Raw genomic sequence first — 27997 nt, forward strand, 5'->3', positions numbered from 1 at the left:
AACCTCATCAGATTTCTTTTGGCCCAATCCTCCAATTTGTCTAGGTCACTCTGGACCCTATCCCTCCCCTCCAGCGTATCTACCTCTTCCCCCAGTTCCATGTCATCTGCCAACTTGCTGAGGGTGCAATCCAACCCATCATCCAGATCATTAATAAAGATATTGAACAAAACCAGCCCCAGGACTGATCCCTGGGGCACTTTGCTTGATACCGGCTGCCAACTAGACATGGAGCCATTGATCACTACCCCCTGAGCCCGACAATCTAGCTAACTTTCTATCCACCTTATAGTGCATTCATCCAGCCCATACTTCTTAACTTGCTGGCAAGAATACTGTGGGAGACCATGTCAAAAGCTTTGCTAAAATCAAGGAACAACACGTCCACTGCTTTCCCTTCATCCACAGAACCAGTTATCTCGTCATAGAAGGCTATTAGATTAGTCAGGCATGACTTGCCCTTGGTGAATCCATGCTGACTGTTCCTGATCACTTTCCTCTCCTCTAAGTGCTTCAGAATTGATTCCTTGAGGACCTGCTCCATGATTTTTCCAGGGACTGAGGTGAGGCTGACTGGCCTGTAGTTCCCCGGATCCTCCTTTGTCCCTTTTTTAAAGATGGGCACTACATTAGCCTTTTTCCAGTCGTCCGGGACTTCTCCCGATCGCCTTGAGTTTTCAAAGATAATGGCCAATGGCTCTGCAATCACATCTGCCAACTCCTTTAGCACTCTCGGATGCAACACATCCGGCCCCATGGACTTGTGCTTGTCCAGCTTTTCTAAATAGTCCCCAACCACTTCTTTCTCTACAGAGGGCTGGTCACCTCTTCTCCATGCTGTGCTGCCCAGTGCAGTAGTCTGGGAGCTGACCTTGTTCGTGAAGACAGAGGCAAAAAAAGCACTGAGTACATTAGCTTTTTCCACATCCTCTGTCACTAGGTTGCCTCCCTCATTCAGTAAGGGGCCCACACTTCCCTTGACTTTCTTCTTGTTGCTAACATACCTGAAAAGAAACCCTTCTTGTTACTTTTAACATCTCTTGCTAGCTGCAACTCCAGGTGTGATTTGGCCTTCCTGATATCACTCCTGCATGCCCGAGCAATATTTTTATACTCATCCCTGGTCATTTGTCCAATCTTCCACTTCTTGTAAGCTTCTTTTTTGTATTTAAGATCAGCAAGGATTTCACTGTTAAGCCAAGCTGGTCGCCTGCCATATTTACTATTCTTTCGACACATCGGCACTTCGACACTTCTAGCCTTAAGCCCCCACCAACCAACAAACAGAGGAAATAATAAAATTAAATTAACAAAATAAAAAACCTCTACCTGAAGCAAAGTTTTGACTCTGAAAAGAATAATAATGCTTACTTCTTTTTGCCAGTACATCTCAAATCAATTTCCAGTATTCTCATTTCACAGGCACAGAGGTGAAGTGATTTGCCCAAAGTCACCCAGTAGGCCAGTGGCAGAGCCAGGAACAGAATGCACGTCTCCTGACTCCCAGTCCAGTGCTTTATCCAGTAGGCCACACTACTCTGGAGAACCAGAACTTCCACAAAGTCGACTTGGGGGCTTTGCTACTGATTTTACATGAAAAAGTGCTTAGCTACTACGGTGATGGATGACAGTACGCAACTAAGTAGAGACACAATTTATTCGCTCTCTGAAACCCTTGGGAAAATTCCCCCACCAAACTGAAGGGTGAGTTGGAGCAATTTCCCTGTCCGTAGCAAAGCTCATCCGCTCTCTGGATACTGTTCACTTAGGCTCATATAAACACCGCTGGAGAGCAAAATTTTTGCTTTTGGGATGCATCAGACTGAGCCAAATGTCAAGTAGTTTAAAATAAAATGCCAGTGAAGAAAATCCTACACCTAGGCCTACCACACTCCCACCAATTTCAATTTACCCAAACAATCTGAACATGAAATTTCGTGTTCAAACTACCCTCAACCATGTCATCATCAATCACTGCAGGATACTTTTCAGGAACAAATTACAAATATTTCCAGAAAAGTACATTTAATGTTAGTTGCTTTGTCCAGTGGTGCTGCCACTTTCCTAGGTTATAAGAAAATGCTTTTGTTCACATGGGAGAACGTATTAAGATTCCCAATCATTCTGCACTCTTCTACATGAGCACATGAGCCTCCTGCCCCCAGTACACGAGTTTACTGCAGGCTAAGGGGGGGAATTTTTGTGGAAATGGTGCAAAGAGGGCTTAGCATGGGCTGGGACCTAACCCAATATGTAGTTTCCAAATCTGAACTCTAGAAATAAAGGAGATAGTTAAAATCTGGCAGTGATCACTCACACAATGGGTTGAACCACTAAGGGAACAAGTTTTCTAACATTCCCCCAGCAATGCGTGCTAAGCACTGTCTGACCCCATCTTCACCAGCAGCCCAACCAACACTGGTTGAGATGGAGCTGAAGAAATCCAATTTCACCAGAATAAAATGGTCAGTCATAGGTCTTTTCATAGTGTAAGTACAGCCTGGGAGTTTTAATCTGGTAATGGACCCAGCTCCTGTCTGTGTGGGGCCCAAGAACCCAGAGAAGTCTTTGAAAACCTGAGTCTCGCAGGTAATAATAAATAAATGTATTTATAAAGCACCTTTCATGAGATGATCTCAAAGAGCTTTACAAACATATGTTAATTAGGCCTCTTCACAAGGTGGGTAAATATTAGCATTCCCATTTCAAAAATGTGGAAACAGAGGCACAGCAAGTAACTTGCTTAAGGTCAGACAGTGAGTCAGTTGTAGAGCCACAAATATAACCCTAACACATCTCCTGACTCCCAGTCCTGTGTGCTAACCATTAGATAACACCCCTGGCCTACATCTACTATGCCACAGCTGATTTTATCTACTGTTATTTTTTGACAAACAAAACCTCCTTTGCATAGTCTCTGAAAAAAGCCCCTAAACAAACACACCCAACTCCCTTTTAAATCAGTAGAAACTATGGTCCTGGTTGCAAGATCAGGGCCTGTGTTTATAGATTTGAATCTCTAAGTGTAACAATTTTTTCCTTAAGAAGCATGTCATGTTTACATGGCAATATATAGCTGATGATAGCCAATAACCATAAGAAAATAATTTAAGATGCAATATTGGTGGCATAAAGAAGTGCACTCACTGATAGTCTTTTATGCTGATATAGGGCTAACTGCTTTAATCTGTCCTCAAAAGAAAAAGCTATTGATTTATTATAACTACAGGGGGGAGCCCTCCTGTACAATGATTTGTGACACATATTGATTTATGGCACTGTTTGAAAGACTTTTTTTTTTTTTTTTTACATTTAATCAATTAAATGTAAAATGGATTGAAAAGTAAAAAAGTAAATCATGATTAAAAAATAGTATTTTACTGCATTCTACAGGCAATTTTCATCCATCTATTTATTTTTTAGTATTTCCCCAGGAACAAAGATGGAAATATTTTGAATACCTGCAGTTTGATTTGTTTGTATCCCTTACACAAAGCACTTCAAACAAGTCAATCAAGCTTGAGAAAAAAGTAAGGACTTTGGCAAGACTGAATAAGAGAAAGACTCAGTGGTAAAAACAATTATAACAACAAGTGACCTCTGCTTACTAGACATCTTGGTTACATCTACACTTCAGTAAAAGACCTGCAGCACGGCCACAGCCAGCTTTGGCTCGCGGGGCTCAGGCTGAGGGGCTAAAAATTGCAGAGTAGACATTTGAGCCTAGGCTCTGAAACCCAATGAGGGCAGTAGGTCTCAGAACCCAGGCTGGAGTCCAACCCCTAAAGTCTACACTGCAATTTTTAGCCATGTAGCCTGAACCCTGCAAGCCCAAGTCAGTTGACCCAGGTGCAGACTCGGCCCAAGGGTTTTTTATTGCATTATAGATGTACCCTTGAAAGAACTCGTAGCTGAGACAAACTGAATACAGTTCTCACTTGATTAGCTAGATGCAGTGCTCAGATACAATGGTGATAGTCAACTTAAAAAGTACTTCAGATACGATAGGTTTTGGACCCTCATGGTGCAACTTGGTGTATTGGATCCTGGTTCAAGTCTTGGATGCAGTAACATCCAGAATACACACAACAAATTTAGCCACTGGATAGAAGACTCAGCTATCGGTTTAAGTCTGGGCTCTCTGGCCAGCAGTTAGTAAGAACAGTACATAAGTATAAAAAGCCTTACAATACAATACAATAAAATGCTGGCCCATACTAGCAGAATATTTCGACAAAACAACTCTCTTTAGAGTCCACTTGGTCTAATGTGCCCATCAAAATCCACCACAAGCTACACTCATCCGGGCACTGTAACTATACTGGGTTATAATGAAAAGGGGACTTCGTATGTGGTTAGGCAGCTGGTGTGTTGGAACCACTGTGTATCAAGCTGATCAGTGTTGTCACCATTACCTTGTGCTCCGCCTGTCTATTGTACCCAAATGTTGTCCCTTGTCTTATACTTAGATTGTAAGCTTTTTGGGGCAGGGACCATCTCTGTTATGTGCTCACACTGGGCCCTGTTTGTGGACCCTTGGTGCCACTGTAATACTGCTACTAATAATATATAACTGAGCATAACTAATTACTTGTTCAGCCAGGCAACAAATTGAATGAAATCCTGGCACCATTAAAGTCAATGGGAGTTCTGCAGTTGACTTCAGCAGGGCTAAGATTTCACTCATTATATCATCACTGCAATTGTCTTCTTTGATGGTATATCCTGTTCTTCATAAAGGAGGCTTCTATTTTCACTCATAACCAATATCACAAATTCACCTACTTTTTCTGCTTGGACTGATGTTTCTCTCTGTCAAGAGTCTCTCCCCTCAAACAGAGCCTCCAGCTTGGAAGATATTGATTAAACAATTTTTAAAAAGACCTTATAATCATAGAATATCAGGGTTAGAAGGGACCTCAGGAGGTCATCTAGTCCAACCCCCTGCTCAAAGCAGGACCAACCCCCAACCAACCTTCTTTAGTCCATATGACCAGCTCAGGCAGTGTTTTCAACCTTTACTCATTTGCAGATCCCTAAAAAATTTCAAACAGAGGCATGGACCCCTTTGGAAATCTTAGACATAGTCCGACCACGGACTGAGAACCACTGAGCTAGGGAATTGATCCTCAGTATGTCCTTTTTGTACTATTCACCTACGACCACTGACACACGAGCCTGAGTGTGCACAACTCAAAAAAGCTACTGTGCAATTAGTATAGTAAAAAGGAACCGGCCAGTACTGGATAATCTCTGGTCTAACCAGACTCTTTAAAGACTTTTTTTTTTGGTCACCTGCAAACCCTTGGTATCAGAGAGGACAAGCCTAGCTGCAAGGTTGTGGGGAGTCTTTAAAAGGGGCCAGTCCAATTCAGTCCTAAAGCTTGTGGAAGGCTGAAACTGCCTTTATATTCCCAAGGACTATTACAAAGCTAGATGATTATTTTTTACTTTTTTATTTTTAACTTACTCGGTTAGTGTCTTATTTAAATCCCTTTGCTTTTCAATAAGCATCCTCCAGCCACAGAAAATCAACCATCTGGAGTTGCACAATTCCTTAAAGACAGGGTAATAGAGGTCAGATAAAGAGAGAAGTGGTGGATGAAGGACTGGGAACAAAATGAAAAGAATTCAAACTCACATGGACTCTGGCCTGTAGGTAAGCAGGAAGGAGAGCTATTGGTAAAATAACACTCCAATATTTTGGGTCAGGTAAAATTCAGGGGTTGATTAAATTAAGCTTAAATATGCAATTTATTATAGTACTGCCTAGAGAGGCTGTAGCATTACAGTTAATGGTTTTATGATCACTTTTCCTGCTGACAAAACCCCTTTAAGGGAGTTTATGTCACAACAGGAAGGTTGGCTTTCAGCAGAAACTTGACATTAAAGATATGATTTTAAAAGGCACGTTTCTGGTTTCAGAAAAGCTTCAGGTTTTTTGAAAAGCAAGGTTTTCCAGGCATTTACTTTATATTTTGAAGTGTTTGGAACCAGATTTCCCTCGTCACACCCAATATTTGACAGTGCACAGAATGGGCCAAATACCCCTCTTTTGCTTTTCTACAGCGAACCCCACTAGGATTATTCAGAGACGAATGTGGACTAGTAATTTTTTAAATGATAGGCCAGGCTCTCCAGTGCTCCGCTTCTACTGGGCTCAGCAGAGAGGGAGGGCTGCCACAGACTCACTTAGGGCTCCAGTCCCAGCTTGAGCCTACTCTGACTTGCACCATCTGGCAATAGTCCCTGAGGGACTATCACCCTATGGCCACTCCCCTCTTTCTTACCCCTCGCCAGACCTTATGTGCCCCATGCACTGGAGGCTGCAAGGAGGGAGGTGTAGGAGCTGTCCATGGTAATTCTATACCAGCTGGGGGACTCCTCCACACCAGGGGTATTCCAGCAGAAGAGTTACAGGCAGTCTCCACCTCTCTTTTTTTCCCCACTCAGGCAGCACAAAGGGAGCAGAGTAGATCAGAGAAGCTAATCCCAAATATTTTACTATGCATTCAGGATTATATGCAGATTATCACACTGCATTGAGGATCGAGGGGTTAGCTTATTCATAATGCAACAGACTGAAAGGATAAATAAAAGATGCAAATCACAAATCTTGCAATCATAAAGTGTCAGTGACTCACAACAGATGCATTCACACTGCTCCTATTTCTTTATAATGACTATGAAGAGGCTGTTTGATTATTCTATTGTCCTGGTAACCCCTGTAAGCATCCTAAAAGAATGACAGCTAAGGAAGCATAGCAGAGCAGTTTAAGGTTCAGTAATGGAATGGGTGCTTCCCTTGACCTGATTTGAAAAGAGAAATCAAACAGAAAAAATATTTAAAATAAAATGAGTGATCTTACTTTAATTCATCAAAAGCAAGGCGATGTAGAGTAAGGCTGCTCTATCTCTAATTTACTCTGTGGTGTATGTATCCATTCAACTGAGTAGGTTTCTATATGTACTGCAGCATTACATTTTTAAAGAGAAAAGGAGTACTTGTGGCACCTTAGCCACAATTTAGTACTCCTTTTCTTTTTGCGAATACAAACTAACACGGCTGTTACTCTGAAACCATTTTTAAAAAGAGACAACTTGTTGCCCTTTCAGGAGGCACAGCAAAGGCAGCACATTGCAGTAAGGACATACGCCGTATTGTATCTTGGTGACTTTGGGGTGTTTGTTTTTTCCTTGTTTTGTCATTCACACTGAAAGTATATGGTGGCCCTTAGGTGCATGCAGACTGATATTTTTACACTGAATAGCACCTTACTATATGTGTGCCCCTCTAACTGTACTGGCAGTGCATATGGAGTAAGGTGATCAACACCGAGACCTAAATGAGTAACCCATATAATTCTACTGCTATAATCCTCATCCTCCTTCCCTCACCTCACCCTACTGTTCATCACTCTCATTCCTTATGTCACATCTAACATTTAGATTGTAAACTCTCTGGGGCATAGACCAAGGGTGAAATCCTAGCCCCACTGAAGTCAATAGCAAAACTCATATCGATTTCAAAGGCGCTAAGATTTCACACCATCTCTTTCTTTGCCTTCTGCCAAAACATTAATATGCCTTTGAACGCTATCAAACAAAAAACAGTGATCCTTATTATTACATGCCTGGTTTGGATTTTAGGTTTTCTAACTTTGAACTGATGGCTGGTAATGAGTATCATATGACCAGTATCCCAGATGAGAAATAGTACAGACATCTGCATGTCTTGAGTAGAGCTAGATTCACCATTTGTCTTGCATTACTTAAGTACAACGTGGACTGGTATTCTAATCTAAATGCCAAACCCGCAACCACAGGAGGAAGATATCCCTGTTAGCTGGCACTGTTTATCAAGTTTTCAGGATGGATGAGACTTGAATGGCCTGGATTTTGTTGACGCTAATCAGACCTTCAGCATCATTCCAACATTGTTCTGTGCCTAAATCACCTAAAATAGCTGCTCAGCTGTTTCTTTTGCAAGGCATTTTAAGATTAACTTGGATACATTGAATTAATTTATGTTATAAAACTGATCCCTTGAGTGGAGAACTCATCATTTTTAGTTAATATTACAGCATTAACATTTTATTCATTTACCATTTTTTCCTCATGAAAATAGGTCAATGACTTAGAAAGAGTGAGAACAGATTTCCACATCTCAGTCTAGTCTATAAGCACATTTTAAAAACACTAACCCTGCATAATCCAGCTGGCATTTAGCACAAGACAAATATTATAAATATTGTAGAAGAGAAATATCGTTGGGAGGGAAATGCTGCAAACAATGATCTGTATCAGTGTGAAATCAAGAACACTGTGGACTGAAAAATATTGTTACCACAGGCAAGGCACAATTCAATTTATGTTCATACTTTTCTTTCTCTGTGCCCCTCAGAAGTGTTAGGCTCAGAGACAGTAGGAGATCTATTTTGAACTCATCAGGTTCCTCTGCAAAACATAAGGAAATGCATACACCTGCCATTGAAAGCAACTGAGATTGTTCCAAACAACAATTACTTGCACACTTATGCTTACAGTTTGTTTGGCAAGAGACCCATAAGGCCAGATTCTGCTTCTTCTTGTTCATGTGCCTGAAGGGATGGAGTGAGGACAGTGAAGGGAGTCCTCACATACACGTACACTTGGGCATCCTTGCCAGGGCAGCCCAATTCCCGCATCATTACTATTCATAGGAGCCCTTAGTGCAAGCACCTGGACAGTCAAAACACAGCCAGCAGTGTGGACCCCAAAAGGGGACAATGTGAGAGGAACAGCCTCACCTCCTTTCTGCACAGGCCAGTGGTTCAGAAAGCTGTACCGGGGAGTGCACAATGCATTTCCAAAAAAGCAGCAGCAGCCACTCCTCAGCACCCATGAAGCGTTTTGCCTTCCTCTGTTCTCTCCAGGGACGATGCCTTTGGGAAGTGCCACTGATGCTACTAGGGACACAAGCTAGCCCCTCTCTCTGAGCATCCATCTCTGTTGCTCCTTCAACCTCTGTCTGCCCCAGGCCTTGTGGAAAAGGGCAGCCTGGCCCCAGTGACTTCCTCCTTTGGCCTTAAAGGGTGAGTATACCCTTTAACAGTCTCCTACTCTTGATAAGAAAAATGAAGATGGATTTATCTTCATCTGCAAACCAAGGGCCAAAATTTGCCTTCAGATTTGCCACTAAATCAATGAGGATTTCATGCAAATATCCAAAGGCAGGATCTGGTTGATAACTAGGGTGACCAGATAGCAAGTGTGAAAAATCGGGAGGGGGGTGGTGGGTAATAGGTGCCTATATAAGACAAAGCCCCGAATATTGAGACTGTCTCTATAAAATCAGGACATCTGGCCACCCTTTGAGTTCAGTGCTCAAGTTATTCAATCTCAACTTGCCCTGTCCATGTCCAAATCCAAGCTATCCCCATAAATCTGGTCTAATTTTTTTTCCTGAAGCCTAAATCAGTTCAATTTCATAGGAACTTAATCTCTTTTCTTTCACTAAAGATAAACTTTCATTGACTCCTTAATATTTTGATTAAACTGTGCACTCTTTTACAAAAACAATTTGTCTAAAGAACATTTTCCTACATTTCATAAGCAAACAAAAGCCTTGGTTTACCTTTTTTTCTGTGGAAGCACATATTGGACTTGACTATGCTATAGCCAATCTATAAAATGTCAGAACTGCATGGGCCAATACCCACTGAAGTCAGTGAGAATCTTTCCATCAACTTCAGTGGGCACCGTATTGGCCCTAAGGTAGCAATTGAGGACAGCATTCAAGAATGAATACATCCGTTTTTTTACACCCACTCTAGAGACTCTAGGGCCTGGATCTCTCTGCTTTCTGTTAGATTAACGCTAAATTTGCTCTGCACACCTCATCTGAAAAGAACATTCCCGCTTCCAAATGTATAGTCAATCCTTCTCAATACTCTAAAACTCATCATTACTACTGTCAAGAGAGGAAGTCTGGAAAACTCATTTCATTTTGTGGCAGATTTCAATAGCTTCTCTTTTGGAAAAATTCAGTGCCAATTTGTGATGGACCCTTTTACGCTGATACACATATCACTGGCATAATGTGGATAACATGGCATTTTAATATGACCGTGGGGAGAAGAATCAGACTCTGTATAATCTTTTGCTTTTTTTGTCTGAATATATTACCCTGGGGGTTGTAGCGTTTTGTCTCTAAATATTTTTGTATTTGGATGTTAAAAACATTTTGCAAAAAGATTCAGGGAGAAAGACTTTCAAAAATGTCTTAAAAGATTTAGGAGCACAATGAGACTTGTGCTCAGAAATCTCCTCGGTGCTTTTGAAAAATCTCCCCCATCATAAAATTAAATAAAAGAGTGGAAAGATTGCTAGGCATTCTGTATATAAGAGAATTCCTGCTTCAACATCTCTGTGGGCCTGGATAGCTTCAGAGACAGAAGAACTTGTAAAAAGAAAAGGAGTACTTGTGGCACCTTAGAGACTAACAAATTTATTTGAGCATAAGCTTTCGTAAGCTACAGCTCACTTCATCGGATGCCTTGTGTGTGTGTGTGTGTGCGCACAATGAAGGAAGGTAATTACTGTTGCTTTTGTAATGTACTAAGTGGTCAACAAGGTGATGGTTTTACACTTATGGAGTATTAGAGAAACAAGGTGAGTGAGGTAATATCTTTTATTGGACCAACTTCTATTGGTGAGAGAGAGAGAGGTTTTCAAGCTTACATAAAGCTCTTCTTCAGGTCTGGGAAAGGTACTCAGAGGGTATGTCTACACTTCAATTAAATACCTGCGGCTGGCCATGTCAGCTTGTAATTGTTTGCTGATACCACATATGGGGTGGTAGGTGACAACTAGAGGTGTGCAGTCGGCAGGGGCTATATCTGTATTGAAGCAGGTTCTCTCAGGGTATATGAGTGACTCATTCCATGATGTGATCTACTTCTCTGGTGGAGTATCCTTGTTTGGGGAAGGCAGTTAAGTGTGTAAGGTGTATATCCCAGACTTTCTCCTCTGAGCATATTCTGTGATAGCTGAGTACCTAACTGTAGATAACAGATTTCTTGGTGTGTTTGGGGTGGTTACTGAACCTGTGATCCATCCGGTGATCCAGGGGCTTCTTGTATATATTTGTCTGTAGGGTTCCACTGTTGAAGCTGATCATGGAGTGCATGAAGTTAATGCTAGTGTGGGAATGTTCTAGAAAGAGTTTGATGGATGGGGGGTGGTTGTTTAAGTGGTGATGGAAATCTCTGAGGGAGTTTAGGTCATCTGCCCAGCAGATGAAAATGTCATTGATGTACATCAATGGTTTCGTGGTGCAATTGTTCAGAAATTCCTCCTCAAAGTGAGCCATGAAGAGACTGGCATACTGGGGAGCCATCCTAGTACTCATGGCTGTTCCTAGAGTTGGGACAAAATGTTTGTTGCTGAATGTAAAATTGTTATGGTTAAGAATGAAATGGGTGATATATTTAGGGTGGATATCTGAGGGTTGTGTCTTCTTGATATTTGAGGCACGCACAATGCTGTCATTTTGAGGGATGTTGGTGTAAAGGGAGGTGAAAAACATGGTAGCAAGGATAGTGTTCTGAGACAGGCTGTTAATGTTGTTGAGTTTCCGAAGGAAGTTGGTTGTGTTCTGGAGGAACCTGGCTCTTTGTTTGGTGAGTGGTTTGAGGGTGGTTTTTGCGAGTCCAGATATTCCTTCAGAAAGGGTGGGCTATGATGGGTCTGTCTGGGTTCCCTTGTTTGTGTATCTTGGGAAGCATGTAGAAGGCCCCTGGTGTGAGTTCGTGGTGGATGAGGTTGTAGAATGTCTCTTGGAGTTGTTTGGGGAAGGATTTTATGATATATCCTCAGATACAGTAAACACCTTAAACACACCAAGCAATCGATTATCTACAGTCAGATACTCAGATACCACAGAATACGTTCAGAGGAGAAAGGCTGGGATATACACTTGAATACCCCCACATGGCGTACCCAGCAAAAAATTACAAGACATACTCAATGGGGACTATCCCCTGAAACAAATCTTTCCTGAACCCTCTCTTCTGGCCTTCAAACAACTCCCAGCCTCTCCAAGCTCATCATCAGAAGCAAGCTCCCCACAGATCAGGACACACCAACTCAAAGCAGCATCAGACCCTGTCAAAATAACAGATGCAAAACCTGTAGTCATATCTCCAATGTCAACACCACCCCACAACACACCTTTCAAGATCCATGGGTCCTACACATGCCTCTCACAAGATAGGGTGTACCTCATCCAGTGCACTAAATGCCCCAACAACATGTGGATAAAACCAGACAGTCTCTATGCTCTCAAATGAACTCTCGCAGAAAAATGATAGAAGACAAAAACACCATATCACCCATGAGTGAACACTTTGCACGAAGTGATCACTCCATATCTGACCTCTCAATCTCATTCTCAAAGAAAACCTGCACAATACTTCCAAAGACGAGCCCGGGAAGTTAATTCAGAACTTTGCTAGGATGCTTAAAATCATGGATCGAATAGAGACACCGGATTTACGGCTTACTAAAACAATCTATAACCCACTTAATCACACATACACACCTCTGCCAGCTTTTTTTTCCTTCTTCCTTTCCCCCTCCCCCATGACTATAGAGGGCCACTTCACCTTGAATGGCCCCTTGAAATATGTGTTAACTACTGATTCTAAATAATCTATTCCACCTTGTATTTAGCTTGGACACTCTGAGTAGATTTCCCAGACGCGAAGAAGTGCTCTGTGTAAGCTCAAAAGCTTGTCTCTCTTTTCAAAATAAGTTGGTTCAATAAAGACATTACCTCATCCACCCTGTGTCTCTAATATCCTGGGACCAACACGGCTACAACAACACTGCAAACAACTTATGGAGTAAGAAAATTACAAGACAGCTGGGAAATATCAATAGAAGATTTCCCATCAGCCCTAGTAGGGTGCATAAAGGAATGAACTACAGGGAAATGATGATAGTTCAGTCCTAGGCCTTTGCTGAGCATGCTAGCAAGGGAGCAAGTTAGCGCCAATTGCGATTCTTTGTGTGTGCTGTGTCTGCAGCTACCCCCTCCAGGCACTGGCCTGAGACAATCAATTTCAAGTTCTAAGGTCTGTGAGTCAGGACATTGTCTTTCTTTACGTGCCTGTAAAATGCATGAACACACTGTTTATTATTTGTACAATGGTAGTGCCTGAAGGTCACAGCCAGGATCAGGGCCTCTGTTTGCCACGTACTGTACAAACACAAAGGAAAGTGTGTTCCTTGCCTTAAAGAGCTTACCAAGTTAGAATCTGATCCTGCAATGAGTTCCGTGCAGGCAGACATCTGCTCCCGTATGGAGGGCATTGCAATATCAGGGCCAAATTTATTAAGTGCTGTATAAATAAAACATACAAACAAGTTTCATGTAGGCCACCAAACAGCCACCAGTTGATAAAGATTTTCAGTCATTAATGACCTTGGCTGGATTTAAACTTGTGACACAGAGATCACAAAACTTAAACATCTGCAAAATGTGGAAAGAGAGAGGTAACAAATTAATTCCAATGACCACACATTATTTGTGGAAACATTCTGGTAGTTAATGGTAGTTACATGATAAGTCATTAAAACTATCCTTTTATATCCTGATCATTGAGTATTTAGTTTAAAGATCCAAATGATATAGGAAGCACAATTATTTCCCTGCAGATTGTGGGGACATATGCTTTGCTTATAAACATCTTCCCTCTGCTGCATGTCAGTCATTTATATTTAGCAGACTATTGGTGACATGTGAAACATTTTCAAGCGCATCAAATAAAACGCTTGCTTTTGAAAATGCCACGTTAACACTTCTTTCTAGAGCACTACAAGTGTTAACTCTTTGAATGCCCCATTCCAGCAATTAATGTGTTACGGAGGATACTTTTAGGCACCTCCAGTAGAGTGAAGGTTAATGATCATCATCCTTGGATCACCACGTTTCTGAAAAGTCTCATGGTTTTTATCTTTATTTATCTGGATGATTTTAAATGGACATCAAACTAACTCACTCTAACTCAGAGACTATGTATAAATGTCACAGGTTAGTTTAACTTTCAATTACATCCAACCTCTGCACATCATCAAGAAACCTATTAAAAACACTAATATAAAACTACTGGTAAAGAAGTGATACTAAAACCATTGCACATTTCTAACTACAACATAAACCTAATCCTTCAGCCCTGATTCAGGGGACAAGTCCCAATTTAGTCATTTGAACTAGTCATGTGAGCAAGGCTACATGATCATTCTGCCACACTTACGCGCATGGACTAATACCTTGATTTGCAAACACTCTTACTGAAATCAATGGAACTATTTGTGGGGTAAGGTACTATTCAATGTGAGTAATGGTGGCAGGATATGGCTCTTTATGAAGTAGAATTCAAGGACAATATACAAAGAATTAGAAAAACGAAAATGGTATAAATACAATATGAGCAGACTGAAGTATATCACCATTGTACTATACTATTGTTAATCTAACTATATTTTGGTATTTAAGTTGAAAATGGATTACACTGCAATACTACTTTATTTGAGGTAAGTTATGCAATTATTTTTAAAGGTTCATGTAAACTAGAGATGGGCTTAAAGCTAAAGTCTGGATTCAAACCCCCACAAATTTGGGGAAATTCAGCTCTGGATCTGAATACTGCAGTTCAGGCCTACCTTTAAACAAAAAAAATGACAGACTTCTGATCTGTGATGCATTCACAAGAGCTGAAAATCAATTTCACAGTGTTTTGGCAGTCTTGTGCAAACTTCATTTAAGGTGACTTATCAGTTATGTAAGTTGAATACTTCTAATAATACAATTCCTAAGGTCACCCTACCATCTATGACAGACTCTCAAACAGATATTTACTTCAAAATTTAAAAAAAACAATGTAGATGTTCAAACACCTTTGAATAAACACTGATCAGGTGTTCTACACATGGTAATAATTTATCATATAAAATTAAATTGAGAGGGAAGAAAACGACGTATTGAGAGGGAAGAAAGCGAAGTAAGAAAGGATACAGCCCTGGGTAGGAGAATGGACATAAGGAGGAAGGGTAGTGTAGATACCAGTCTAATAGGGGATACTGGCAGTAGAATGTCTGTGCCTAATCGGGTAAAGAATGTGAGAGAAGCCAAACAGCAAAAATTAAGATGTTTGTACACTAATGCGAGGAGCCTAGGTAACAAAATGGAGGAACTAGAGCTACTGGTGCAGGAAGTGAAACCAGATATTATAGGGATAACAGAAACATGGTGGAATAGTAGTCATGACTGGAGTACAGGTATTCAAGGGTATGTGCTATTTAGGAAAGACAGAAATAAAGGCAAAGGTGGTGAAGTAGCATTGTATATCAATGATGAGGTAGACTGTAAAGAAATAAGAAGTGATGGAATGGATAAGAGAGTCTGTCTGGGCAAAAATCACATTGGGGAAGAAAGCTACTAGAGCCTCCCCTGGGATAGTGCTTGGGGTGTGCTATAGACCACCAGGATCCAATTTGGATAAGGATAGAGACCTCTTTAATGTTTTCAATTAAATAAATACTAATGGGAATTGTGTGATCATGGAAGACTTTAACTTCCAGATATAGACTGGAGGACAAGTGCTAGTAATAATAATAGGGCTCAGATTTTCCTGGATGCATGCGATAGCTGATGGATTCCTTCACCAAGTAGTTGCTGAACCAACAAGAGGGGATGCCATTTTAGATTTGGTTTTGGTGAGTAGCGAGGACCTCATAGAAGAAATGGTTGTAGGGGACAACCTTGGTTCGCACAATCATGAGCTAATTCAGTTCAAACTAAATGGAAGGATAAACAAAAACAGATCTGTGACTAGGGTTTTTAAAAAGGGCTAACTTTAAAAAATTAAGGAAATTAGTTAGGGAAGTGGATTGGACTGAAGAACTTGTGGCTCTAAAGGCAGAGGAGGCCTGGAATTACTTCAAGTCAAGGTTGCAGAAACTATCAGAAGCCCAAGAAAGGGGAAATAACTCATCGGCAGGAGTTGTAGACCAAGCTGGATGAGCAAGCATCTCAAAGAGGTGATTAAGAAAAAGCAGAAAGCCTACAAGGAGTGGAAGATGGGAGGGATCAGCAAGGAAAGCTACCTTACTGAGGTCAGAACATGTAGGGATAAAGTGAAAAAGGACAAAAACCATGTAGAGTTGGACCTTGCAAAGGGAATTAAAACCAATAGTAAAAGGTTCTATAGCCATATAAATAAGAAGAAAACAAAGAAAGAAGAAGTGGGACCGCTAAACACTGAGGATGGAGTGGAGGTTAAGGATAATTTAGGCACGGCCCAACACCTAAACAAATAAATACTTTGCCTCGGTCTTTAATGAGGCTAATGAGGAGCTTAGGGATAATGGTAGGATGACAAATGGGAATGAGAATATGGAGGTAGGTATTACCACATCTGAGGTAGAAACCAAACTCGAACAGCTTAATGGGACTAAATCGGGGGGCCCAGATAATCTTCATCCAAGAATATTAAAGGAACTGGCACATGAAATTGCAAGCCCATTAGCAAGAATTTTTAATGAATCTGTAAACTCGGGGGTTGTACCGTATGACTGGAGAATTGCTAACATAGTTCCTGTTTTCAAGAAAGGAAAAAGAAGTGATCCGGCCTATTATAGAGGCCTATTAGTTTGACATCTGTAGTATGCGAGGTCTTGGAAAAAATTTTGAAGGAGAAAGTAGTTAAGGACATTGAGGTCAATGGTAATTGGGACAAAATACAACATGGTTTTACAAAAGGTAGATCATGCCAAACAAACCTGATCTCCTTCTTTGAGAAGGTAACCAAATTTTTTAGACAAAAGAAATGCAGTGGATCTAATTTACCTCGATTTCAGTAACGCATTTGATACAGTTCCACATGGGGAATTATTAGCTAAATTGGAAAAGATGGTGATCAATATGAAAATTGAAAGGTGGATAAGGAACTGGTTAAAGGGGAGACTACAACTGGTCATACTGAAAGGTGAACTGTCAGGCTGGAAGGAGGTTACTAGTGGAGTTCCTCAGGGATCAGTTTTGGGACCAATCTTATTTAATCTTTTTATTACTGACCTTGGAACAAAAAGTGGGAATGTGCTAATAAAGTTTGCGGATGACACGAAGCTGGGAGGTATTGCCAATACAGAGAGGGACTGGGATATCATACAGGAAGATCTGGATGACCTTGTAAACTGGAGTAATAGAAATAGGATGAAATTTAATAGCGGAAAGTGCAAGGTCATGCATTTAGGGATTAATAACAAGAATTTTTGTTATAAACTGGGGATGCATCAGTTGGAAGTAACAGAGGAGGAGAAGGACCTCAGAGTATTGGTTGATCACAGGATGACTACGAGCTGCCAATGTGATATGGCCGTGAAAAAAGCTAATGCGGTCTTGGAATGCATCAGGCGAGGTATTTCCAGTAGAGATAAGGAGGTGTCAGTACCATTATACAAGGCACTGTGGCCTGCATTGTGCAGGAGGTCAGACTAGATGATCATCATGGTCCCTTCTCACCTTAAAGTCTATGAGTCTATCTTAAATATCAATGAAAAATGCTTGGATTATTATAAAATAGGGGTCCAATCCTCCAACCTTTGTGCACCCAAATTCCACTAAAGTCAGTAACTGTTTTGGATGTACAAGAAAGGCAGAACTGGGCCCCTTAGGGATATCACTGATTTTGTTGTTGTTGTATATTAAATATACACACAAATTTCAAACATGTCTTTTAAAAGAAAGACAAATTCTGCAATAAATCACTACAGATAGTTTCATTTCTAGGTATTTGTGCATGTTATGGTAAGTATATGATTTTTCGTATTTCTTCAAGTTTAATGAAGATCCAAAACAATGAGTTTACAAGAATAAGAACTGGATTAAACAGTGTTATATTTTCTTAGTATCCATATACGGCTATAAACAGTCACATAAATAGAGTCAAGTAGACGCAGAACTATATCCCGTCCCCTGCACTATCAAGAGAGAAAAAAAAACAGGTTGCTGCAATGTAATATCTTGGACAACGCATCAAAAGCTGCAAAAATAGATTTTCAATGGCTTTAGTGACCTTGTAAGAGCTTCCAAATTTTAAGTGCATGCATTTTTCTAAAAGATTCAGGATTCTGGGAAAAGTAGCATTCACCTTGCTTGTTCAGACTACCAGTATTTTAGGTTAGCAAATCCAAGAAGATGAACAGCTGTAACACGTTTATCTGTCACACAAGTGAGCTGTCATTGTCTTTACACTGCCGGCTTATCAATGCCATCATCAGTGTCTTTCAAGTGTTCTATCTTATGGCTTCTGCATTAGAGGACAGCTGCCTACTAGAATTCAAATGCTTATCTGGTTGCACTGACTATCATTTCATAGCAGTTCAGGATGCTGCAGATTATCACTTTCACTGAATTCAAAGTAAGGACATTAATTTTCCTAATATATGTTAATATTAATTTACATTGTAGACATGAAAAAGGAATGTGTCAAGATACAGTTTTATATTAAAAACAAATACAAACACTCCCTTTAGAAGAAAGAAATAGAGATTAATTTCTTTAACAATTTTTTGCTTCACCCCAGTTTATTACGGCAGGATTCTCTAAGAGAGCTGGGCTGCTTGCACTAGCTGGTTTTGCTCATTAAGTTTAGGAAGAAAGTGCATTAAGCTATCTGCATGCATGTGGATGTGTGTTAATATAGCATTTTCATGGGCTCTTCAAACAAAAACACAAAGGTAGGACAAAATTTTGTGTCTGCCATTTAACTACACAGGAAATTTGACTGCAGTCTCCTAAAGTACTGCAGATCAGTATGAATCCAGCTCACATAGGTAGTAAGAGAAAGTTACTACCCACTGAAGACTTATGTAAGACAAATAGTAGTCTCAGTCCACTTTGTAGCGGACAAGTGTCCACTTAATAAAAACCACTTGGAAGCCTTGTTGGCGACCATCAGAGGCGGGAAGGGACATAGAGACTAAGCTACCCACTCACCTCCAGAAGAGATCTCTTCAGAACAGGGTTGAGACACACTGGCAGAACAGTGTGGGGAAGCCTGCATTGCTGCCGCCCATGCTATACCTGTCCTGTGGAGAAATAGAGGACTTCAATTTCCAGGGCTGTCAGTCCAGCACCTTTCACATTACAAGTGTAGGAAAAAAGAATAGTCTCAATGCCCACTTGACAGTTATTGGGTACTATAAAAAGCCCCCCTTCTTTATAATGAATGTAGCCAATTTCATGTCTTCAATGGAGTTTCATTTACTTATCCCAGCAATGAGTTGGGTCCTTGTTTTGCGAATTTCTGCTGCTCTTGCTGCACCTGCCAAATATTTAACAAACTTAGCAAATTTAACAACTAAAGAACTAGAATATGCAGTACAAATGGAAATTAAATTCTGTGGAAAATAATCTCTCAACCCCAAAGTGGACAAGCACTCACCAAGCATCAATATCTTAGCCTTGCAAAAATTCATAGATGTTCAGAACGTACAACGATGCGGTCTTCATTCTGGATAGTCTCACACTCTGGTGTGTATTTCAAAGCAAATTTCTCTCTCTCTCTCTCACTGTCTCTCCCTGCCCCCATTTTAAGACAGAAAGTGCCTTTGCCTGCCCCTCCTGACTGCTTTGAGGAGAGCATCTGCGCACAGATTATTCTAATACAAGAGTAGTCCTTTTTCATTCTTGTCCCACCCTGCACATTCCATAGCTGCATTTTGTTTTATTACTGCGGTGATTCAAATGTGTTTATCCTCATGAAGCAATTACACAGTCAGAAAGCCAAGTTTAAAAACAAAAAATATCTTCCATTACTTCTTGCTGCTTCCAGTGAGGAAAACCGTTTTTCCACCCAGCAGGTTTTAGTTTGACACCCATACAAATGATTTGTATATATCAGAGTATAAACCATTAAAGAGAGAAAGAGAGAGAAACCTATTTGAAATACATAAATAAATTATTCTTTTCAGCGTCATGATGAATCTAATGTTTTACTGGATCAAAAACAACTTTCCTAAACCTTACTAATGCATGTTTGTCTGCTTCCAAAAGCAATCTCTTTGTAACATTCAGAGGCATCACATCTTTTTTTTGTCAGGGGAATGCACTGGTGCTAGATTTAGATACACAAGATAGGCAGGTTGCAGCTCAACTGTTTTGTTTTACTAGGAGTTTGCAGTACATGCCAAAGTATCTAGGGAAGGCCTGTTTACAAGAACTATTTAGAGCCATTGATATTACAGAACTTCATCTAACAGCAATGTGAATTTTGCAACTGGATCAAGAGCTAAGATATTGCCCATAAAGTGAATGTACATATGTGATCCAGAGCTGGTTAAAAGCAAATAGGTTTAGCCAAAAAGGGTTGGTAACAACTGTATAAAGACTGTGACAAACAATTTCTCCCCATTAGAAAAAGGGACTTGTTTTAAAATATCAACACATATTAAATCTTGTGTCTTAAAATCAGGCTTTCCACATCTCAGCTCTCCCAGTCTCTTACACAACAAGCTCTACAGAGCAACAGCACAACTAGTCTTCCTGAATTCATACTATTGTGGGCAATAATGTCAAATTTAAAAAACTAAGCAGAGTCAGGCTGGGGTCAGTAACGGGAGGAGAGATCTCTAATACAAACTCAAATTCTCATGGAATTTCTCCAAAGCAGGGGACAACAGAGTTGTTGTTCTGGCAAAATTCTAAATGTGGATAATTACACTTTACACCTGCCTAAGATTCCACCTGCAGTTTCAACTTGGTAAGTGTCCCTCAAATCCCCTTCAAACTGTTGTGCACTGTTGTTGTATGCTGTTGAACAGTTTCTGTATTTCACCCCAGAAGTGGGTCCACTCCTCAGTAGTAATTCCTGTGTATAAAGTCTGATTCCACAGACCTTAATTGTGCAAAACTCTCATTCGCTTCACTCCCATTTTGTATCTCAATGAGGTATGAAAGGTTGGCCAAAATGTTTTTTAAAACTTTGGTAAATATACTTGGGATCCTTCTGAATGAAAGGTGCTATCTAAATGTAAAACTTAGAAATCAAAAGCAGTTAATAGCGTGGGGGAATATGTTAAAGTGAAGAACACACTGTAAGAACCTAGACAAAAGAGAGAGCTACAAAATATTCCAACATTAAATGTACCATCAACACCAAAGAAAAAAAACATGCAGTTTAGCGTAAGTTATATAAAAACTAGACACTTTAGGAAATACCGTAGCAACACCATCACATGCACATATATGGTTGGTAAGAGATGCATTTTGCATTGAATACATATATACATGAGACAGTCTCATGGCCTTCAAGCTAACCTTAGGATAAAAATAAAACAGGCTGGCTTTTCCAGATATTCAGGACCTTGAAAATGAATTTAAAATTTTAGCTTACTCAGAACAGAATGCACATAAGGGAAAAAAGGAAAGTTATTCCAGTCCCGGCTGATTAGGAATTTTTTAATGTATAGTTTTATTACATTATCATATCTTAAGTCCAGATGATTACCTCCTGTGAAAAAAATTCATGGTAGAGGAAAGGTTGTCCTTGGGGAGTTTTCTACACACCTTTCTTTTGAAGAAGAAGAAGAAGGGAAATAGAGAGTCACAGAGTCTGGGGAGGAGGAAGCTCTCTCCCCGCCGCAGTCCTGGGGCAACCTGCACCCCAACCCACCCCAGAGCCCTCACCCCCAGCCAGAGCCTTCACCCCCCTCATCCTAACCCTCTGCCCCAGCCCTGAGCCTCCTCCTGCAACTCAAACCCCTCAACCCCGACCCCACCCCAGAGCCCTCACACCCCTGCACTCCAACCATCTACCCTCGCCCTGAGCCCCCTCTCACACCCAAAACCCTCATCCCTGGCCCCACCCCAGAGCCCACGCATCCAGACACAGCCTTCAGCCCCCTGCACCCCAATTATCTGCCCCAGCCCTGAGCCCACTCCCACACGCTGAACCCCTCGGCCCCACCCCCACAACACATCACCTCCATATTGGCGCACATAACAAAATTCATTCTGCACATGGATGTAAAAAATTAGAGGGAACATTGGCTGCCAGTCCTAAAAATTTGACCTGGAATCTGAAAAGGAAGATGTGCTCTTTCCAACTTATGCATTTTCACAACTTAGTTAACATATCTAATGTTAAATTAAGTTGTGAAGTGTGAGCCAGAATAGAATGCTGCTCACTCCCCCTCCAGAGAAACTGTATTAATTCTCTAGGGCTAAAAAAAAAAAAAAAAAAGTAAAAAGTAAATCAGTTTGGGGCCAGAGACCTTACGTTCCCATGTGTTTGTACAGTCCCCAGCAATCCTGACTTGCACCAATATGAATAATAAAGTCAGCAAATATGGCTTTAACTATGAAGAGGAGAAAAATATATTAAGTAATAACAAGGTGCCATATTTCATAGACACTTATCAGCATAGGAAAGGCACTTGAAAGTGTTTAAGAATACCTTGAGACTTTTATTATAATCCAGACTCACCTAATATTTAAGACATTTGTACTGTCATTTTATGAGGTACAAGTGGCGAAAAAGAAAGGGCATCATTACTTTGACTTCCGGTTATATTGGAAAATATTTCAGGATTAAGTTTCAAATGTTGGCACCTTAAGAAGTTGTCCAAATCCTGTTACACGGAGATTCTGTTAAATGTCATAGAATATCGGGGTTGGAAGGGACCTCAGGAGGTCATCTAGTCCAACCCCCTGCTCAAAGCAGGACCAATCCCCAATTTTTTGCCCCACATCTCTCAATGGCCCCCTCAAGGATTGAACTCACAACCCTGGGTTTAGCAGGCCAATGCTCAAACCACTGAGCTATCCCTCTTCCTAAACATGTACCATGTTTGAAAACTGGACCTCAAGAATATAGACATCTGATAAAAATCTACTAGTGTTGAGAATTTCAACAAACATTGGATTTAGATGAATTAATGAAATTAGTGTTTTAGGAGGTACAATTAGTTTCAATATTTACAGTTTGGGAACGGAGAAACTAAGGTTCCTACTTTGGAAAACAGTCTCCCTAAATACTACATTTGAACCAGGCCTCTTGGCACTACATTATAAACAATAATTAATTAATGCCTCTACACAGCATTCACTCTCTATTATACAGTATGTTAGCTGAATACAGCTTTAAGGGCTTAGTTTATGAACATATGATCAACCATCTTTTGTACAGGTTTCCATAGGAATCCATTTGGAATAATTACATAACTGACTTAAAAAGAAAAAGCAAGCACTTTGCTCAGTTCATTAAACCCATTGTTCCAAGAATGCCAACCCTATTAACACATGAGGAATGTACAATGAAAAACAGGGCAGGAGGCAATAGGATAAAAACAGGCTTGGACATAAAGAAGAATAATGCATATTTGGGGAAAAAGAAAAAAAAAGGCAAAAAACTTAGAAAAATGTCTTCCTTCCCACCGAAAAAAAGACCAATACATACATTAAAAATACCTCAGGGAAGATTTAGCTTTTACTCTGCTCATTTATGTTGGTCTTACAAGACTCAATTTTGCTGTTTGAAAAGAAGTGAAAATATACAAGTGCAATCTACCTCTGAGATGCAAAGACACTGAGGCAGATGCAGGTTTGCAAATGGATATTGTGAACTCTCAGAAGTGAAGATTTTGTCTAAATCAATGGGTATCTTACCCACATTTTAATGTTTTTTTTTTTTTAAAGGTCCTATTTATTGCAATCTGGACAATTTCCTTTTAATCTAGTGCAGTTATTTCAATTAAAAAATAGTAGCACGAGAGCGAAGAACTCTTATATCCTTTAAACAAACATGAACTGTATACTAGGCTCAGTAAATCATACATATTAAGCAAAATAGGATATTCAGTCATCCAACCACACGAAATACCAACGGGCTGATATACAGTATAATGGATCTGGGTCACTAGTCCTCCACTGACAACAACAGCTCTGAGCTGAGTCCTTGATTCCTGTGCAGTTAGCACTACTGGATCTGAGGTTAAACCCAGCAGAACTAGCGAAGTGCTGATCAGTGTGCACTTTTCACTGACTGAAAGACCTGGCTAGTCACCTTTCCACCTCCCCACCAGCGTAAACATTTTCTTTATTCTTGCCCATGTGCAAGGTAGAGGAAAGGAGAAATCCACACCCTCACGCCTTAGCTTCCATGGAGAGGAAGCAAAGAGACTGTCCACACTAGCTTTTACTTTCACTTCTGGAGAAAGGGGTCTTAAGGTTACAGGGGAAATACAATGTTTACAATGTCTGATACAGCTCACATTATTATATGGGGAAGGGAAGTCAGTCTGAGACCAGCAATCCCCCTCTTAAGGGCACAGGAGAAGGGAAGAAATGAGGATACACAATGGAACTGCCACAAGAAGAGCTGGAAGAAATACAAAATCCAACCAAGAGGTAGGCTACTTAGTAGAGAGGAAAGATGGTTGGGGTGCTAGTCTGGAACTTACGAGAGCCAGACCTGGGTTCAATAAGAGAGCACAGATAACTCTGGGGGTTGCACAACGATTGTCATCTTTGGAGTCTATATGGGCAGGCCTCATTTCTTCACATTACAGTCGTGCTTAGAGGCTCCAGCCACATTATGCTACAAACATATCTATGAATTTACAATCTACGTATAAAATGAGAGAACAGATAAATGCAACGAGGGTGCACAAGGTAATGATAAGATTATTCTGGTCAGTAAAACTCACAGCACACCAGTTACCTAACCATTGTTACTACACTTCCTCTGTTCTCTTTCATGGTTGCAATTCATAGAATATCAGGGATGGAAGGGACCTCAGGAGGTCATCTAGTCCAACCCCCTGCTCAAAGCAGGACCAATCCCCAATTAAATCATCCCAGACAGGGCTTTGTCAAACCTGACCTTAAAAACTTCCAAGGAAGGAGATTCTACCACCGCCCTAGGTAACGCATTCCAGTGTTTCACCACCCTCCTAGTGAAAAAGTTTTTCCTAATATCCAACCTAAACCTCTCCCACTGCAACTTGAGACCGTTACTCCTTGTCCTGTCATCTTCTACCACTGAGAATAGCCTAGAACCATCCTCTTTGGAACCACCTCTCAGGTAGTTGAAAGCAGCTATCAAATCCCCCCTCATTCTTCTCTTCTGTAGACTAAACAATCCCAGTTCCCTCAGCCTCTCCTCAGAAGTCATGTGTTCCAGACCCCTAATCATTTTTGCTGCCCTTCGCTGGACTCTCTCCAATTTATCCACATCCTTCTTGTAGTGTGGGGCCCAAAACTGGACACAGTACTCCAGATGAGGCCTCACCAATGTCGAATAGAGGGGAACGATCACGTCCCTCGATCTGCTCGCTATGCACCTACTTATACATCCCAAAATGCCATTGGCCTTCTTGGCAACAAGGGCACACTGTTGACTCATATCCAGCTTCTTGTCCACTGTCACCCCTAGGTCCTTTTCCGCAGAACTGCTGCCCAGCCATTCGGTCCCCAGTCTGTAGCAGTGCATTGGATTCTTCCGTCCTAAGTGCAGGACCCTGCACTTATCCTTGTTGAACCTCATCAGATTTCTCTTGGCCCAATCCTCCAATTTGTCTAGGTCCCTCTGTATCCTATCCCTACCCTCCAGTGTATCTTCCACTCCTCCTAGTTTAGTATCATCCGCAAATTTGCTGAGAGTGCAATCCACACCATCCTCCAGATCATTTATGAAGATATTGAACAAAACCGGCCCCAGGACCGACCCTTGGGGCACTCCACTTGATACCGGCTGCCATCTAGACATGGAGCCATTGATCACTACCCATTGAGCCCGACAATCTAGCCAACTTTCTACCTACCTTATAGTGCACTCATCCAGCCCATACTTCTTTAACTTGCTGACAAGAATACTGTGGGAGACCGTGTCAAAAGCTTTGCTAAAGTCAAGAAACAATACATCCACTGCTTTCCCTTCATCCACAGAACCAGCAATCTCATCATAGAAGGTGATTAGTCAGGCATGACCTTCCCTTGGTGAATCCATGCTGACTGTTCCTGATCACTTTCCTCTCGTGTAAGTGCTTCAGGATTGATTCCTTGAGGACCTGCTCCATGATTTTTTAGGGGACTGAGGTGAGGCTGACTGGCCTGTAGCTCCCCGGATCCTCCTCCTTCCCTTTTTTAAAGATGGGCACTACATTAGCCTTTTTCCAGTCGTCCGGGACTTCCCCCGATCGCCTTGAGTTTTCAAAGATAATGGCCAACGGCTCTGCAATCACAGCCGCCAACTCCTTTAGCACTCTCGGATGCAACGCATCTGGCCCCATGGACTTGTGCACATCCAGCTTTTCTAAATAGTCCCTAACCACTTCTTTCTCCACAGAGGGCTGGCCACCTACTCCCCATGCTGTGTTGCCCAGCGCAGCAGTCTGGGAGCTGACCTTGTTCGTGAAGACAGGCAAAAAAAGCATTGAGTACATTAGCTTTTTCCACATCCTCTGTCACTAGGTTGCCTCCCTCATTCAGTAAGGGGCCCACACTTTCCTTGGCTTTCTTCTTGTTGCCAACATACCTGAAGAAACCCTTCTTGTTACTCTTTACATCTCTTGCTAGCTGCAGCTCCAGGTGCGATTTGGCCCTCCTGATTTCATTCCTACATGCCCGAGCAACATTTTTATACTCTTCCCTGGTCATTTGTCCAATCTTCCACTTCTTGTAAGCTTCTTTTTTATGTTTAAGATCTGCAAGGATGTCACTGTTAAGCCAAGGTGGTTGCCTGCCATATTTACTATTCTTTCAACACATCGGGATGGTTTGTCTCTGTAACCTCAATAAAGATGCTTTAAAATACAGCCAGCTCTCCTGGACTCCTTTCCCCCTCATGTTATTCCCCCAGGGGATCCTACCCATCAGTTCCCTGAGAGAGTCAAAATCTGCTTTCCTGAAGTCCAGGGTCTGTATTCTGCTGCTTACCTTTCTGCCCTGTGTCAGGATCCTGAACTCAACCAACTTATGGTCACTGCCTCCCAGATTCCCATTCACTTTTGCTTCCCCTACTAATTCTTCCCAGTTTGTGAGCAGCAGGTCAAGAAAAGCTCTCCCCAAGTTGGCTCCTCCAGAACTTGCACCAGGAAATTGTCCCCTACATTTTCCAAAAACTTCCTGAATTGTCTGTGCACCGCTGTAGTGCTCTCCCAGCAGATATCAGGATGATTAAAGTCGCCCATGAGAACCAGGGAGTGCAATCTAGTAGCTTCTGCGAGTTGCCAGAAGAAAGCCTCATCCACCTCATCCCCCTGGTCCGGTAGTCTATAACAGACTCCCACCACTACATCACTTTTGTTGCTCACACTTCTAAACTTAATCCAGAGACACTCAGGTTTTTCTGCAGTTTCATACCGGAGCTCTGAGCAGTCATACTGCTCCCTTACATACAGTGCTACTCCCCGACCTTTTCTGCCCTGCCTGTCCTTCCTGAACAGTTTATAACCATCCATGACAGTACTCCAGTCATGTGAGTTATCCCACCAAGTCTCTGTTATTCCAATCACGTCATAATTCCTTGCCTTCACCAGGACCTCCAGTTCTCCCTGCTTGTTTCCAAGGCTTTGTGCATTTGTATATAGGCACTTGAGATAACCTGCTGATCGCCCCTCATTCTCAGTATGAGGTAGGAGCCCTCCCCACATAGACCTGTGCTTCCTCCCGGTATCCTGCTTGCCCACTTACCTCAGGGCTTTGGTCTCCTTCCCCCGGTGAACCAAGTTTAAAGCCCTCCTCACTAGGTTAGCCAGCCTGCTCGCAAAGATGCTCTTCCCTCTCTTCGTTAGGTGGAGCCCGTCTCTACCCAGCACTCCTCCTTCATGGAACACCATCCCATGGTCAAAGAATCCAAAGCCTTCTCTCCGATACCACCTGCGTAGCCATTCGTTGACTTCCATGATTCGACGGTCCCTACCCCAGCCTTTTCCTTCCACGGGGAGG

At 41.4% G+C, this 27997-nt stretch overlaps 1 protein-coding gene across 6 annotated transcripts in view; it reads right to left on the bottom strand.

Annotated features, from left to right (window-relative positions):
* PPP2R2C (protein phosphatase 2 regulatory subunit Bgamma) overlaps positions 1-27997 on the bottom strand; it is a 292251-nt gene that overhangs the window by 165196 nt on the left and 99058 nt on the right. Inside the window, exon 2 of one of the 6 annotated variants that reach the window (XM_037898109.2) lies at positions 19046-19137. The exons of 4 other annotated variants lie outside the window; for them this stretch is intronic. In XM_037898109.2, coding sequence (XP_037754037.1) covers positions 19046-19112 — 67 coding nt within the window. In that variant the 5' untranslated portion in view covers positions 19113-19137. Of the gene's footprint in view, positions 1-19045; positions 19138-27997 lie in introns of those variants that run through there. One more of the 6 variants, XM_037898111.2, reaches the window with a different exon arrangement.

The sequence above is a fragment of the Chelonia mydas genome, chromosome 4 (genome assembly GCF_015237465.2).
Source record: "Chelonia mydas isolate rCheMyd1 chromosome 4, rCheMyd1.pri.v2, whole genome shotgun sequence".
Lineage (NCBI taxonomy): Eukaryota > Metazoa > Chordata > Testudines > Cheloniidae > Chelonia > Chelonia mydas.